We start from the raw sequence: 14,150 nt of genomic DNA on the forward strand, positions 1-14,150 counted from the left end.
CGTCGTGCACTGGATCAGTTGTGTTTTGGCGGAGCGTCGGCACAAAAAAATGTTCAATGAAACTTTTTTTGTACGTCGCATCTGCCATTTCTGACCGCGCATGCGTGGCCGTAACTCCGCCCCCTCCTCCCCAGGACATAGATTGGGCAGCGGATGCGTTGAAAAACTACAGCTGCTGCCCACGTGCACAATTTTCACAACGTGCGTCGGTATGTCGGGCCGACGCATTGCGACGGCCCCGTACCGACGTAAGTGTGAAAGAAGCCTAACCCTAAATTTAGCCCCAACCCTAACCCTAAATTTAGCCCCAACCCAAACCCTATATTTAGCCCCAACCCTAGCCCTAACCCTACCCCTAACCCTACCCCTAACCTAACCCTATCCCTAACCCTACCCCTAACCCTACCCCTAACTCTACCCCTAACCTAACCCTACCCCTAACCCTAACCTAACCCTACCCCTAACCCTAATTTTAGCCCCAACTGCTGTTCTCCTGCCGGCCGGCAGATGGAGACAGATGGCGGGCGCACTGGGCATGCGTCCGCCATGTTCTTCTGCCGGCGGTCAGGAGGAGCAGCAAGAGGATCCAGGGACACAGGTGAGTATTGTAGGGTTCCCGAATCCCCCTATTTCTCTGTCCTCTGATGTGCGATCACATCAGAGGACAGAGAATTACACTTTACTTTTTTTTTTTTTTGCGGTCGCCGGTAAACAGTTAATTACCGGCGATCGCAAAACAGAGGTCGGTAAAACCGACCCCGATCATGCTCTTTGGGGTCTCGGCTACCCCCGGCAGCCGAGACCCCAAAGATTCTCCCGGTGCCGGCCGGCGGGCGCACTGCGCATGCGCCCGCCATTTTAAAGATGGCGGCGCCCACCGGGAGACACGAGGAGCATCGGGGGAGCTAGGTGAGTATTGGGGGGCCACCTGGGACCCCTTTTCTCTGTCCTCCGATGTGCGATCACATCGGAGGACAGAAATTAAAAAGAGATCGCTTTTTTTTTTTTTGCGATCGCCGGTAAACGGTTAATTACCGGCGATCGCAAATGCGGGGTGGGTTAAAAAAACCCCGAATCATGTTCTCTGGGGTCTCGGCTACCCCCGGCAGCCGAGACCCCGGAGAAAATCGGCCTGTGGGGGGCGCTATTGACTTTTTCCACAGCGCCGTTAATCAACGGCGCTGTGGTTTAAGTACCCTTAGCGGCCGCCGTTAAAAGGCGTATCGGCGGTCGCTAAGGGGTTAAAGTTGAAAAATGGGCAGCACGGTGGCGCAGTACGGGCAGCACTGCAGCCTTGCAGCGCTGGGGTCCTGGGTTCTAATCCCACCCAGGACAACATTTGCAAAGAGTTTGTATGTTCTCTCCGTGTTTGCGTGGGTTTCCTCTGGGTTCTCCGGTTTCCTCCCACATTCCAAAGACCTACTGATAGGGATACTAGATTGTGAGCCCCATCGGGGACAGCAATGATAATGTGTGCAAAACTGTAAAGCGCTGCGGAATATGTTAGCGCTATATAAAAATAAAGATTATTATTATTATTATAAAAAAACATTTGCATTTCGTTATATCATCTCATGGCTGACCGTGTGCTGTGGGGGAGGTGACACATCAAGATGCATCACACATCTGTATAGCAGCTAGACCCTGGACAAAGACACGTGAAGACTGCGGCTTCACTCACTTATTTCCTAGCCCAAAATCAAGGCACTCCCCCTGTGGTCACCTCACTTAGAGGCTGAATCCTACCCTTTTCTTAGAGTTATGGCAACCATTTTTATGCCTAGCTAGCTGTATGAATCTCGTATATAAAAGATACAATGATCAGGTGCTGCACCACGTCGGGCGCAATTCTTTTGTGCAAACACGGCGTAGTTACACGACCCGCTTACGGAGAAACCCGCTCCTTGCACTCGTTTGGTTTAGCTTCTAGTGATTTCAGGGGTTTATAGATCTCTCGATGGACATCCGTAATATATAATCCTTATATCTCTAGCCTTGATCGGTGCCAAAATACATATCCTTGAAAGCATGGGCGGACATACCGCATGTGCAGCCTGTGCGGCTGCATCGGGGCCCAGAGGCTCCGGGGGGCACCTGCAGGGTGGCCATTAATGAGGGCAATATGGCCTGTTTATCCAGCCCTGAGACTCCAGGGGGGCCCTGGCCCGATTCCCCTCTGCGGGCAGGGAGTGATCCCTGCAGCTCCGCTGCCTACAAGAGAGAATAGCAGCAGAGCGGAGTTGCAGGGACCCTTCCTGCTTCCTCTCACACAGACAGCAGCAGCACTGGATTATGTAATCATTCAGCGGCCGGCTGTGCCAGAGAGAGGAAGCTGCCAATGGTGCTGCTTCAGCTGTGGGAAAGCATGCGGACAGGTGAGAGGTACTGTGTGTGTGTTTTGTTGTATGTATATGTGTGTGTGTAGAGATGAGTGGTAGTGGTGTGTGTGTGTGCATGCTTATGTAGCGTTGCAAGGGAAAGTGCACAAAGGTGAATGGTGCTGTGTGTATAGATAGAGGAGAGGGCAGTGATGAAGTAATGGGGAGAAGGCAATGATGGGGTGATGGAGAGGGCAATGATGAGGATGGTGGGAAAGGAGGAAATGATGGAAGTGGTGGAATGGGCAAGGATGGAGATTGTGGGGAGGACGCAATGATGGAGGTGGTGGAAAGTACAATGATGGGGTGGTGGTGGAAAAAGCAATGATGGAGGTGGTGGAAAGAACAATGATGGGGGTGGTGGGGGAGAATGCAATGATGGTGGTGGTGGAAAGGACAATGATGGGGCGGGGGAGAATGCAATGGTGGTGGTGGAGGAGAATGCAATGATGATGGTAGTGGAAAGGACAAAGATGGTGGTGGTGGAGAGGGCAATGATAGGGGTAATGGGGAGAAGGCAATTGTATGATACAATATTGTTCTGCTCCAGGAAGACATCCAGGCCTCTCTTGAACCCCTCGACTGAGTTCGCCATCACCACCTCCTCAGGCAAGCAATTCCAGATTCTCACTGCCCTAACAGTAAAGAATCCTCTTCTATGTTGGTGCAAAAACCTTCTCTCCTCCAGACGCAAAGAATGCCCCCTTGTGCCCGTCACCTTCCTTGGTATAAACAGATCCTCAGCGAGATATTTGTATTGTCCCCTTATATACTTATACATGGTTATTAGATCGCCCCTCAGTCGTCTTTTTTCTAGACTAAATAATCCTAATTTCGCTAATCTATCTGGGTATTGTAGTTCTCCCATCCCCTTTATTAATTTTGTTGCCCTCCTTTGTACTCTCTCTAGTTCCATTATATCCTTCCTGAGAACCGGTGCCCAAAACTGGACACAGTACTCCATGTGCGGTCTAACTAGGGATTTGTACAGAGGCAGTATAATGCTCTCATCATGTGTATCCAGACCTCTTTTAATGCACCCCATGATCCTGTTTGCCTTGGCAGCTGCTGCCTGGCACTGGCTGCTCCAGGTAAGTTTATCATTAACTAGGATCCCCAAGTCCTTCTCCCTGTCAGATTTACCCAGTGGTTTCCCGTTCAGTGTGTAATGGTGATATTGATTCCCTCTTCCCATGTGTATAACCTTACATTTATCATTGTTAAACCTCATCTGCCACCTTTCAGCCCAAGTTTCCAACTTATCCAGATCCATCTGTAGCAGAATACTATCTTCTCTTGTATTAACTGCTTTACATAGTTTTGTATCATCTGCAAATATCGATATTTTACTGTGTAAACCTTCTACCAGATCATTAATGAATATGTTGAAGAGAACAGGTCCCAATACTGACCCCTGCGGTACCCCACTGGTCACAGCGACCCAGTTAGAGACTATACCATTTATAACCACCCTCTGCTTTCTATCACTAAGCCAGTTACTAACCCATTTACACACATTTTCCCCCAGACCAAGCATTCTCATTTTGTGTACCAACCTCTTGTGCGGCACGGTATCAAACGCTTTGGAAAAATCGAGATATACCACGTCCAATGACTCACCGTGGTCCAGTCTATAGCTTACCTCTTCATAAAAACTGATTAGATTGGTTTGACAGGAGCGATTTCTCATAAACCCATGCTGATATGGAGTTAAACAGTTATTCTCATTGAGATAATCCAGAATAACATCCCTCAGAAACCCTTCAAATATTTTACCAACAATAGAGGTTAGACTTACTGGCCTATAATTTCCAGGTTCACTTTTAGAGCCCTTTTTGAATATTGGCACCACATTTGCTATGCGCCAGTCCTGCGGAACAGACCCTGTCGCTATAGAGTCACTAAAAATAAGAAATAATGGTTTATCTATTACATTACTTAGTTCTCTTAGTACTCGTGGGTGTATGCCATCCGGACCCGGAGATTTATCTATTTTAATCTTATTTAGCCGGTTTCGCACCTCTTCTTGGGTTAGATTGGTGACCCTTAATATAGGGTTTTCATTGTTTCTTGGGATTTCACCTAGCATTTCATTTTCCACCGTGAATACCGTGGAGAAGAAGGTGTTTAATATGTTAGCTTTTTCCTCGTCATCTACAACCATTCTTTCCTCACTATTTTGATGAGGATGGTGGGAGAGGAGGAACTGATGGAAGTGGTGGAATTGGAAAGGGAGGAGGCAATGATGGAGGTGGTGGAAAAGGCAATAACGGGGTGGTTGGGGGAGGAAATGATGGAGGTGGTGGAAAGGGCAATGATGGGAGTGATGGGGAGGGCAATGATGGGGTGGTAGGGGAGAAAGCAATGATGGTGGTGGTGGAAAGGACAATGATGGGGCGGGGGAGAATGCAATGGTGGTGGTGGAGGAGAATGCAATGATGATGGTAGTGGAAAGGACAAAGATGGTGGTGGTGGAGAGGGCAATGATAGGGGTAATGGGGAGAAGGCAATGATGAGGATGGTGGGAGAGGAGGAACTGATGGAAGTGGTGGAATTGGAAAGGGAGGAGGCAATGATGGAGGTGGTGGAAAAGGCAATAACGGGGTGGTTGGGGTAGGAAATGATGGAGGTGGTGGAAAGGGCAATGATGGGAGTGATGGGGAGGGCAATGATGGGGTGGTAGGGGAGAAAGCAATGATGGAGGTGGTGGAAAGAACAATAATGGGGTGGTGGGGAGAATGCAATGATGGTGGGTGGTGGTGGAAAGGACAATGATGGGGTGGTGGGTGAGAATGCAGTGATGGTGGTATTGGAAAGGACAATGGTGGTGGTGGAAAGGGCAATAATGGGTGTGGTGGGGGAGGTCGAAATGATGGAGGTTGTGGAAAGGGCAATAATGGGGGTGGTGGGGGAGGAGGAAATGATGGAGGTTGTGGAAAGGGCAATGATGGGGATAGTGGGGGAGGAGAAAATTAGGGGGGTGGGGGAGAAGGCAATGATGAGGGAGAGGACAATGATGTGGTAGTAGAAAAGACAATGATGGTAGTGGTGGGGAAGAAGGCAATGATGGGGTGGGGGAGAAGGCAATGATGGTCGTGGTAGAAAAGACAATGATGGGAGTGGTGGGGAAGAAGGCAATGTTGAAGGTGGAGGAGAAGGCAATGATGGAGGTGGTGGAAAGGGCAATGATGGTAGTGACGGAGAGGGAAATGATGGGGTGGTAGGAGAGAAAGCGATGATGGAGGTGGAGGAAAGGGCAATGATGGTGGTGGTGGAATGGGCAATGATGGGGTGGGGAGAGGACAATAATTGGATGCGGAGGGAGGAGGACAATGAGGGGTGTGGGGATTGTAATGGGAGGAAGGGGGACTTATAATAGACGTAGGAACAGGGGGAGGTAGAGGAAGACATTATTATGAAGAAACAAACAAGTACAAAATTTGTCAGCTCACCCATAGAATCTGTATCCCATCCTCCGGATCCAGCACGGACAAGGGTGAGTAACCAGAGCAATTAGAAACCAGGTGTAGTCCAGCGATATCCAGTGGGAACAATGTTAACTAAAAAATAGCTTTTATTCAGTCATATAAAAATTGGACATTAAATAAACAATCCACCAGTAAAAGTTATGCATCACAGCAAAATACACACTGTATTACCGCCATCAGTGCAACATCAGGGGTAATGGTAGAGCCTCGCCATCAGTACAACATCAGGGGTAATGGTAGAGCCCCACCATCAGTACAACATCAGGGGTAATGGTAGAGTCCCACCATCAGTACAACACCAGGGGTAATGGTAGAGCCCCACCATCAGTACAACATCAGGGGTAATGGTAGAGCCCCACCATCAGTGTTACACCAGGGGTAATCGTAGAGCCCCGTCATCAGTGCAACTTCAGGGGTAATGGTAGAACCCCACCATCAGTGCAGCATCAGGGGTCACATCCTGGCTTCTCCGAACATGTCCATGGAGCCAGGCAACCGACAGGTCCCAATCCTACCTTTCTCCAAACTTATCCACAGTTCAGTGATGTTCAGTGGAGCAGATCTGTATCCTTCCAACCGGGACCGAAAATTGCTAGGTTGTTTCCTGTAGAATGATAGATTTCTGTCCCTCGTGATGGAGCCATGATCTGGCAGCTGTCTTGTAGAGTCCCCTGGATGTTTGGATGTCTTGGCAGAATCTCTGGCCGTCTCTCATTCTCAGTCTCTCTGTCTCTGTACAGAGGCATGTAACCTATTTTTATATTTAACAAGTGTCCCTCAGTCCAGCATCACAGATAAGGAGAAGAATGGTGACGACCAAGTCTAAATGTTTGATTATGTAATCTATTTCAGGGGTGTCAAACTGCATTCCTCGAGGGCTGCAAACCGTGCGTGTTTTCAAGATTTCCTTAGCATTGCACAAGGTGCTGTAATCATGATGTGTGTAGGTGATTAAATTATCACCTGTGCAGTACAAGGAAATCCTGAAAACATGACCTGTTTGCAGCCCTTGAGGAATGCAGTTTGACACCCCTGATCTATTTGCATAAATTTTTCTCCTCTGTTTTAAAAAATTAACATACTATCTGGGCTAGACAATGTATAATTAGCATATCAGTAACCTCACTGTACATCAAGGATAATAGCACACTGTTATATCAAATATCAGCTTGCAAGTCAATATTCCAGGCTCACACAAACAAAAGTCTATTTTCTTGACAAACCAGAAACACATAAATTCAAAAGTCGACATATAGATCAGTCTATTCTTTTTGGTTTGCTAAAAATATATTGTCATGAAAATGTAAAAAATGCCATGTTCGGAGTAATTTTTCAGAAGGTGCCATGGTTCCAGACACGCTGCAGATTCGACCCCCCTTCTTTTCTCCTCCCACTGCATTCGCTGGTACAAAACACAAAGCCCTATGACATACACGCTGTGGGCTCTCTGACCCCCCCTCTTCAGCAACATAGGAAACTGTCTTCTTACTACACACTCTGTGCAACTTGATACCAGCGTGCAGCAGCCCCTCACTGAGTAGTTTATGGCTTTAAGCTGGGAAAGGCGGCCATAGTACCATGTGCTCTTCTGTTCCTGTAGAAACTTAATAGTAAGGCATAACTGGACCCCAATTAGTGACAGAGATATGAAAGTTATATATTTGGTATGTGCGACAATAGGGCTACACGCCGGTGCGTTTTTTTAGCGCAGCGCCTCGCAGGGACCGAGAGATGGATTGCAGTTTAAGCTGGTCATATGTCTACATCATGTTTACACTTAAAGGAACCCCCATGACGTGGGGAACATCATGATCATTGTATCTTCTACGAGGTTCATACACCGAGATAGGTGTAAATATGGCATTTCATAATGATAATAAAGGGGAGTATTCAGCCTCTGATTGAGGTCACCACAGAGGGAGTGCCTTGGTTTTGGGCACGGAGATAAGTGATTGAGACATCAGTCTTCACTAGTCTTTTGATAAATCAACGTGTGCACAACCTACGAAGGTGCATGGGTAGGTTCCCAAACAGTAATACCAAGTAAGTAAGAAGCCCAGCACTCAACTTTGTGGTGAGAAGAAAATGGGTAGTTTATTGTATCGCAAGCAAAAAACGTTTCGGTCACACAAGGGACCTTCGTCAGTAACAGGTACTGGGATAGAGGATGAATACTTATGGCTACATGCGCTGCCTCGATAGAGTACTGGGTACAGCGCTAGTTCCAAAGGAAGGGGAATGTATCCTGGTGCAGCCTCTACAGATGGCCGGTTCCGCGGTATCCACCGCTGTGTAAGTGGATACCGCGGAACCGGCCATCTGTAGAGGCTGCACCAGGATACATTCCCCTTCCTTTGGAACTAGCGCTGTACCCAGTACTCTATGGAGGCAGCGCATATAGCCATAAGTATTCATCCTCTTCACTAGTCTTTTGTCACGGGTCTAGCTGAGAGTCACATCTGTCATACACTGGGATATATGCCCTTCCCCTGAGCCATATGGTCAGCCATGATATGAAAGAACCATAAGTTAATTTTTCTTCTGTTTATCCCTTTTTATTTGTAATTGTTCTGTACATACGATACTTGTCTACTTTTATAATATCTTTTTATACTTTTGTAAACACTGCCTACCTTTTTGGAGTAAAATATATAAAATGACTAGCTTTGCTTCTCCTTGCTCTATAACGTACTATCACTTCCTCTGATGTGAATTACGCTACTAATTCAGGTTGGCTCCAGACCCGTTATTAATTAAGAAATTGGAGCTGTTGGCTACTGATTTGTCCTGCGCGTTTGGGAAACCTGGTAGCGATGGACAGCGTTGATAATTATTGTTCCCAGCTGAGTGGGAACAATAGCAGCAGTTACCCTGTCTGACATGAGGGTAAGAGGGGTGCCAGAGAGCTGCAAGTTCCAAACCGGACCTGGGAAGTGGGAGATAGATAAATCCCCTTCAGAAAAGAACTGGGCAACCAAACCACCCCAGTTCTTGACATATTAATGTGAGTGGTGGGGATGATAAAGATATCCTCCCTGTGAGTCGTGACATATATGTCTGGTTAAGATACAATGCTGTGCCTCCACAATGGTAGAGCCCCACCATCATTGCAGCATCTGGGATGTAATGGTAGAGCCCTGAAATTGTTGCAGCATCTGAGGGGTAATGATAGAGCCCCACCATCAGTGCAGCATCTGGGGGTAATGATAGAGCCCCGCCATCAGTGCAGCATCTGGGGGTAATGATAGAGCCCCGCCATCGGTGCAGCATCAGGAGTTTAACTGTAGAGCTCCAACATCAGTGCAGTTCTGATGATGTCTCTCACCTCAGCCCGATGGGAGTGATGTTCCTGTCTGAAACGTAAAGATGATAACTGCGTCTGATGATCCCCGAGATCCGACAACTACTGGGACTATTGAGGATGGAGAACCCAGGAGTAGTCAGAGTACAGAGCAGAAAATAATTTTTCAGTGGAGCATGGCAGCATAAGTTCTGCACTATATCATGCGGGCTGCACGTGGCGGTATTATGTCGGCTGTGCGCGGCGGTATTATGACAGCTGTATGTGCCAGTGGTATTATGGCACTGTATGGCGGTATTATGTGTGCAGTATGGTGGTATTTATGGTATATTGTATAAATAGCGGGGTGGGCTTATCTTGTAAGATGTTCATTAGTAGGGGAGATGATCTTGCGAGTGTTGACGATGTACCATTCTGTAGGCCCATCGGACCCCATGTATGACTCATCGGATCCCATGTGTGACTCATCGGACCCCTTGTATGACTCATCGGACCCCATGTGTGACTCATCGGACCCCATGTGTGACTCATCGGATCCCATGTGTGACTCATCGGATCCCATGTGTGACTCATCGGACCCCATGTGTGACTCATCGGACCCCATGTGTGACTCATCGGATCCCATGTGTGACTCATCGGACCCCATGTGTGACTCATCAAATACCATGTGTGACTCATCGGATCCCATGTGTGACTCATCGGACCCCATGTGTGACTCATCAAATACCATGTGTGACTCATCGGACCCCATGTGTGACTCATCGGATCCCATGTGTGACTCATCGGACCCCATGTGTGACTCATCAAATACCATGTGTGACTCATCGGACCCCATGTGTGACTCATCGGATCCCATGTGTGACTCATCGGATCCCATGTGTGACTCATCGGACCCCATGTGTGACTCATCGGACCCCATGTGTGACTCATCGGATCCCATGTGTGACTCATCGGACCCCATGTGTGACTCATCGGACCCCATGTGTGACTCATCGGATCCCATGTGTGACTCATCGGACCCCATGTGTGACTCATCAAATACCATGTGTGACTCATCGGATCCCATGTGTGACTCATCGGATCCCATGTGTGACTCATCGGACCCCATGTGTGACTCATCGGACCCCATGTGTGACTCATCGGACCCCATGTGTGACTCATCGGACCCCATGTGTGACTCATCGGATCCCATGTGTGACTCATCGGACCCCATGTGTGACTCATCGGATCCCATGTGTGACTCATCGGATCCCATGTGTGACTCATCGAACCCCCATGTGTGACTCATCGAACCCCATGTATGACTCATCGGACCCCCATGTGTGACCTCTCTTGACCATCTCCTTTCTTTCCAGCTCTGAATGAACCCACGATAGACTACGGCTTCCAGAGATTACAGAAGGTGGTGCCCCGGCATCCAGGAGACCCCGAGAGATTACCCAAGGTACGGACCCCCGCCCCCTCATGTGAGTGAGGTAAGATCAGATCCAGCACTCAGGCCATGGAGAACACTGCGACGTGACCCAATGTGGAGCCGCAGAAGTGTCTGAAGGCTGTAGAATCCCCTCATTACCAAGACAGGCCTGGTGTTAGAGGGTGACATGTGCGGTCATAAGTCATGGCCTCCTGCTAGCTGGCCGCTGCCAGCACCAATATTTGGGCACTCTGTGGCTATTAGTTGGGCACAATATGGGGCACTATATAGGAAGAAGCCATAGTGGGGCGCACCGCGCTGAACACAAATGTGGCCCAACAAGCACTCGTGTCCATGGACCCGTCCTCACCTCACTGGTCTCATCCATCTGTTCGTCTGCACAAGATTATGTAGTGGTTCGAACCTCCTGCATTGTAGTATATATGTAAACAGTACGTAGCTGCCCAGACTCGTGTGGTCATCGGCCGTCCCTGCTCCTGATCACTTCCTCCAGCTCTAATCATATGCCGTCCCTGCTCCCGATCACTTCCTTCAGCTCTAATCGTATGCCGTCCCTGCTCCCGATCACTTCCTCCAGCTCTAATCATATGCCGTCCCTGCTTCCGATCACTTCCTCCAGCTCTCATCATATGCCGTCCCTGCTCCCGATCACTTCCTCCAGCTCTAATCATATGCCGTCCCTGCTCCCGATCACTTCCTCCAGCTCTAATCGTATGCCGTCCCTGCTCCCGATCACTTCCTCCAGCTCTGATCATATTCCGTCCCTGCTCCTGATCACTTCCTCCAGCTCTAATCATATGCCGTCCCTGCTCCCGATCACTTCCTCCAGCTCTAATCGTATGCCGTCCCTGCTCCCGATCACTTCCTCCAGCTCTCATGTCGTCCCTGCAGCCGATCACTTCCTCCAGCTCTAATCGTATGCCGTCCCTGCTCCCGATCACTTCCTCCAGCTCTCATGTCGTCCCTGCAGCCGATCACTTCCTCCAGCTCTAATCATATGCCGTCCATGCTCCCAATCACTTGCTCCAGCTCTGATCATATTCCGTCCCTGCTCCCGATCACTTGCTCCAGCTCTCATGTCATCCCTGCAGCCGATCACTTCCTCCAGCTCTGATCATATTCCGTCCCTGCTCCCGATCACTTGCTCTGGCTCTGATCATATTCCGTCCCTGCTCCTGATCACTTGCTCCAGCTCTCATGTCGTCCCTGCAGCCGATCACTTCCTCCAGCTCTGATCATATTCCGTCCCTGCTCCCGATCACTTCCTCCAGCTCTGATCATATTCCGTCCCTGCTCCCGATCACTTCCTCCAGCTCTGATCATATTCCGTCCCTGCTCCCGATCCCTTGCTCTGGCTCTGATCATATGTCGTCCCTGCTGTCGATCACTTGCTCCAGCTCTGATCATATGCCGTCCCTGCTTCCAATCCCTTGCTCCAGCTCTGATCATATGCCGTCCCTGCACCCGATCCCTTGCTCTGGCTCTGATCATATGCCGTCCCTGCTCCCGATCACTTGCTCCAGCTCTGATCATATTCCGTCCCTGCTCCCGATCACTTGCTCCAGCTCTCATCATATGCCGTCCCTGCTCCCGATTCCTTGCTCTTGCTCTGGTCATATGCCGTCCCTGCTCCCGATCCCTTGCTCTGGCTCTGATCATATTCCGTCCCTGCTCCTGATCACTTGCTCCGCTCCAGCTCTCATCATATGCCGTCCCTGCACCCTATCACTTGCTCCAGCTCTCATCATATGCCGTCCCTGCTCCCGATCCCTTGCTCTGGCTCTGATCATATTCCGTCCCTGTTCCCGATCACTTCCTCCAGCTCTGATCATATGTCGTCCCTGCAGCCGATCACTTGCTCCAGCTCTGATCATATGCCGTCCCTGCTCCCGATCCCTTGCTCTGGCTCTGATCATATGCCGTCCCTGCTCCCGATCCCTTGCTCTGGCTCTGATCATATTCCGTCCCTGCTCCCGATCACTTCCTCCAGCTCTGATCATATTCCGTCCCTGCTCCCGATCACTTCCTCCAGCTCTGATCATATTCCGTCCCTGCTCCCGATCCCTTGCTCTGGCTCTGATCATATGTCGTCCCTGCTGTCGATCACTTGCTCCAGCTCTGATCATATGCCGTCCCTGCTTCCAATCCCTTGCTCTGGCTCTGATCATATGCCGTCCCTGCTCCCGATCACTTGCTCCAGCTCTGATCATATGCCGTCCCTGCACCCGATCCCTTGCTCTGGCTCTGATCATATGCCGTCCCTGCTCCCGATCACTTGCTCCAGCTCTGATCATATGCCGTCCCTGCTCCCGATCACTTGCTCCAGCTCTGATCATATGCCGTCCCTGCTCCCGATCCCTTGCTCTTGCTCTGGTCATATGCCGTCCCTGCTCCCGATCCCTTGCTCTGGCTCTGATCATATTCCGTCCCTGCTCCTGATCACTTGCTCCGCTCCAGCTCTCATCATATGCCGTCCCTGCACCCTATCACTTGCTCCAGCTCTCATCATATGCCGTCCCTGCTCCCGATCCCTTGCTCTGGCTCTGATCATATTCCGTCCCTGCTCCCGATCACTTCCTCCAGCTCTGATCATATGTCGTCCCTGCAGCCGATCACTTGCTCCAGCTCTGATCATATGCCGTCCCTGCTCCCGATCCCTTGCTCTGGCTCTGATCATATGCCGTCCCTGCTCCCGATCCCTTGCTCTGGCTCTGATCATATTCCGTCCCTGCTCCTGATCACTTGCTCCGCACCAGCTCTCATCATATGCCGTCCCTGCACCCTATCACTTCCTCCAGCTCTCATCATATGCCGTCCCTGCTCCCGATCCCTTGCTCTTGCTCTGATCATATGCCGTTCCTGCTCCCGATCCCTTGCTCTGGCTCTGATCATATTCCGTCCCTGCTCCTGATCACTTGCTCCGCTCCAGCTCTGATCATATGCCGTCCCTGCTTCCAATCCCTTGCTCTGGCTCTGATCATATGCCGTCCCTGCACCCTATCACTTGCTCCAGCTCTGATCATATGCCATCCCTGCACCCTATCCCTTGCTCTTGCTCTGGTCATATGCCGTCCCTGCTCCCGATCCCTTGCTCTTGCTCTGGTCATATGCCGTCCCTGCTCCCGATCCCTTGCTCTTGCTCTGGTCATATGCCGTCCCTGCACCCTATCCCTTTCTCCAGCTCTGATCATATGCCGTCCCTGCTCCCGATCCCTTGCTCTTGCTCTGGTCATATGCCGTCCCTGCTCCCGATCCCTTGCTCTTGCTCTGGTCATATGCCGTCCCTGCTCCCGATCCCTTGCTCTGGCTCTGATCATATTCCGTCCCTGCTCCTGATCACTTGCTCCAGCTCTCATCATATGCCGTCCCTGCACCCTATCACTTGCTCCAGCTCTCATCATATGCCGTCCCTGCTCCCGATCCCTTTCTCCAGCTCTGATCATATGCCGTCCCTGCAGCCGATCACTTGCTCCAGCTCTGATCATATGCCATCCCTGCTCCCGATCCCTTGCTCTTGCTCTGATCATATGCCATCCCTGCTCCCGATC

General features: G+C 50.1%; 1 protein-coding gene across 1 annotated transcript in view; it reads left to right on the forward strand.

The window, feature by feature from the left end:
* EBF4 (EBF family member 4) overlaps positions 1-14,150 on the forward strand; it is a 266,432-nt gene that overhangs the window by 215,359 nt on the left and 36,923 nt on the right. The window contains exon 11 of the mRNA XM_069745037.1: positions 10,523-10,611. Coding sequence (XP_069601138.1) covers positions 10,523-10,611 — 89 coding nt within the window. The remainder of the gene's footprint in view (positions 1-10,522; positions 10,612-14,150) is intronic.

The sequence above is a fragment of the Ranitomeya imitator genome, chromosome 1 (genome assembly GCF_032444005.1).
Source record: "Ranitomeya imitator isolate aRanImi1 chromosome 1, aRanImi1.pri, whole genome shotgun sequence".
Classification (NCBI taxonomy): Eukaryota; Metazoa; Chordata; class Amphibia; order Anura; family Dendrobatidae; genus Ranitomeya; species Ranitomeya imitator.